This window comes from Geospiza fortis, unplaced genomic scaffold, assembly GCF_000277835.1.
Source record: "Geospiza fortis unplaced genomic scaffold, GeoFor_1.0 scaffold265, whole genome shotgun sequence".
Classification (NCBI taxonomy): Eukaryota; Metazoa; Chordata; class Aves; order Passeriformes; family Thraupidae; genus Geospiza; species Geospiza fortis.
The window spans coordinates 2,088,217-2,089,330 of NW_005054393.1; the positions used below are offsets into that span (position 1 = coordinate 2,088,217).

At 35.5% G+C, this 1,114-nt stretch overlaps 1 protein-coding gene across 1 annotated transcript in view; it reads left to right on the forward strand.

The window, feature by feature from the left end:
- Positions 1-873: 873 nt before the first annotated feature.
- HECW1 (HECT, C2 and WW domain containing E3 ubiquitin protein ligase 1) overlaps positions 874-1,114 on the forward strand; it is a 236,178-nt gene continuing 235,937 nt past the window's right edge. Inside the window, exon 1 of the mRNA XM_005425695.2 lies at positions 874-978. Coding sequence (XP_005425752.2) covers positions 889-978 — 90 coding nt within the window. The 5' untranslated portion in view covers positions 874-888. The remainder of the gene's footprint in view (positions 979-1,114) is intronic.

Consider the following 1,114-nt stretch of genomic DNA (forward strand, 5'->3'; position numbering starts at 1 on the left):
CATGAGTCAGGCAAACTTACTTTGTCTCTGATCTGGTAAAGATTTAGACATAGCTTTCATTTTAAAGCAGGATGACTGTGCACACTGATTAGAGAAACTCTGCTTGAAATTTGTTTGAATGGGCTGAAGAGAGTTTGTGTCAACTGGGTTTTGCTCAGGGAGCCTGAATGCTTAGGATTTGGCTACTGTGAGGATTTAAGATACCTCATAACCTTAATGTAATTGACTGGTGACTTTTAGTTATAACTTCTTTTCGTTTAAAGAATACAGGAAAAATAAGAATTGGAGTTTTAAAGTATAGGGAAATGAATACAAGATTTTGTATGTACCATTCACTTTAAAAAGATGTCTAGATGATTTTTTTAGTTACTTCTTTTTAGAATGAACTTCAGTTTCTTAATCTGTTCTAGGTCTTAACCTGACTGTGTATGTATGACATGAATCATTGATTAATTTATCTTATTAAAAGACATGCATTTTATGCAGCTTTTGCAGTTACCATTTTTTTCCTTCCTTCTGTACTTCTTGAAATTACTTGACTTGGAAAAATTCTTGAGCAAAGTTTTTTTGGTATCTAGATAGTTTAAAAATGAATCCAGGATTTTGCATATATGGTGTTCAACACTTTGAAACCTTGAGCCATGCAGAACATCATTAAAAGAAGTGGCATCTCGGAAAGCATCGTGTGAATTATTAGTTAATGTTGATGGTTTAAAAGTGACCTTGATTTTTGTCACTTCTCTTGTTAGGTTTGCTAATATTTCAAAACATTTGGTTTTTCAAGGAAGGATTTCTCTTCCTTGCCATCTCTTCCTCTTTTCTTGAGTCTGTAGTGAAGATGTGAAGCTGGATTTGACATGATCTCCATGGCAGCACACATTAGTTTCCATGGCAACACATTTCACAAACAGCTCTACAACTTTACTACAGTGTCAAACAAAAGGAGAAGCCCGACTGTTGGAGCAGGCTGTGATCAAGGTTAAAATTAAAAAGAGGGGGAAGGGAGGAAACACTGGAAGAGGCTGGGTGAGATAATGACTTCTTCCAATTTGTCCTTTTAAAGCTTTTGCTCCAGGGTAGGCACGTCATTTAAAATAACCCCCTAAATTCTCCA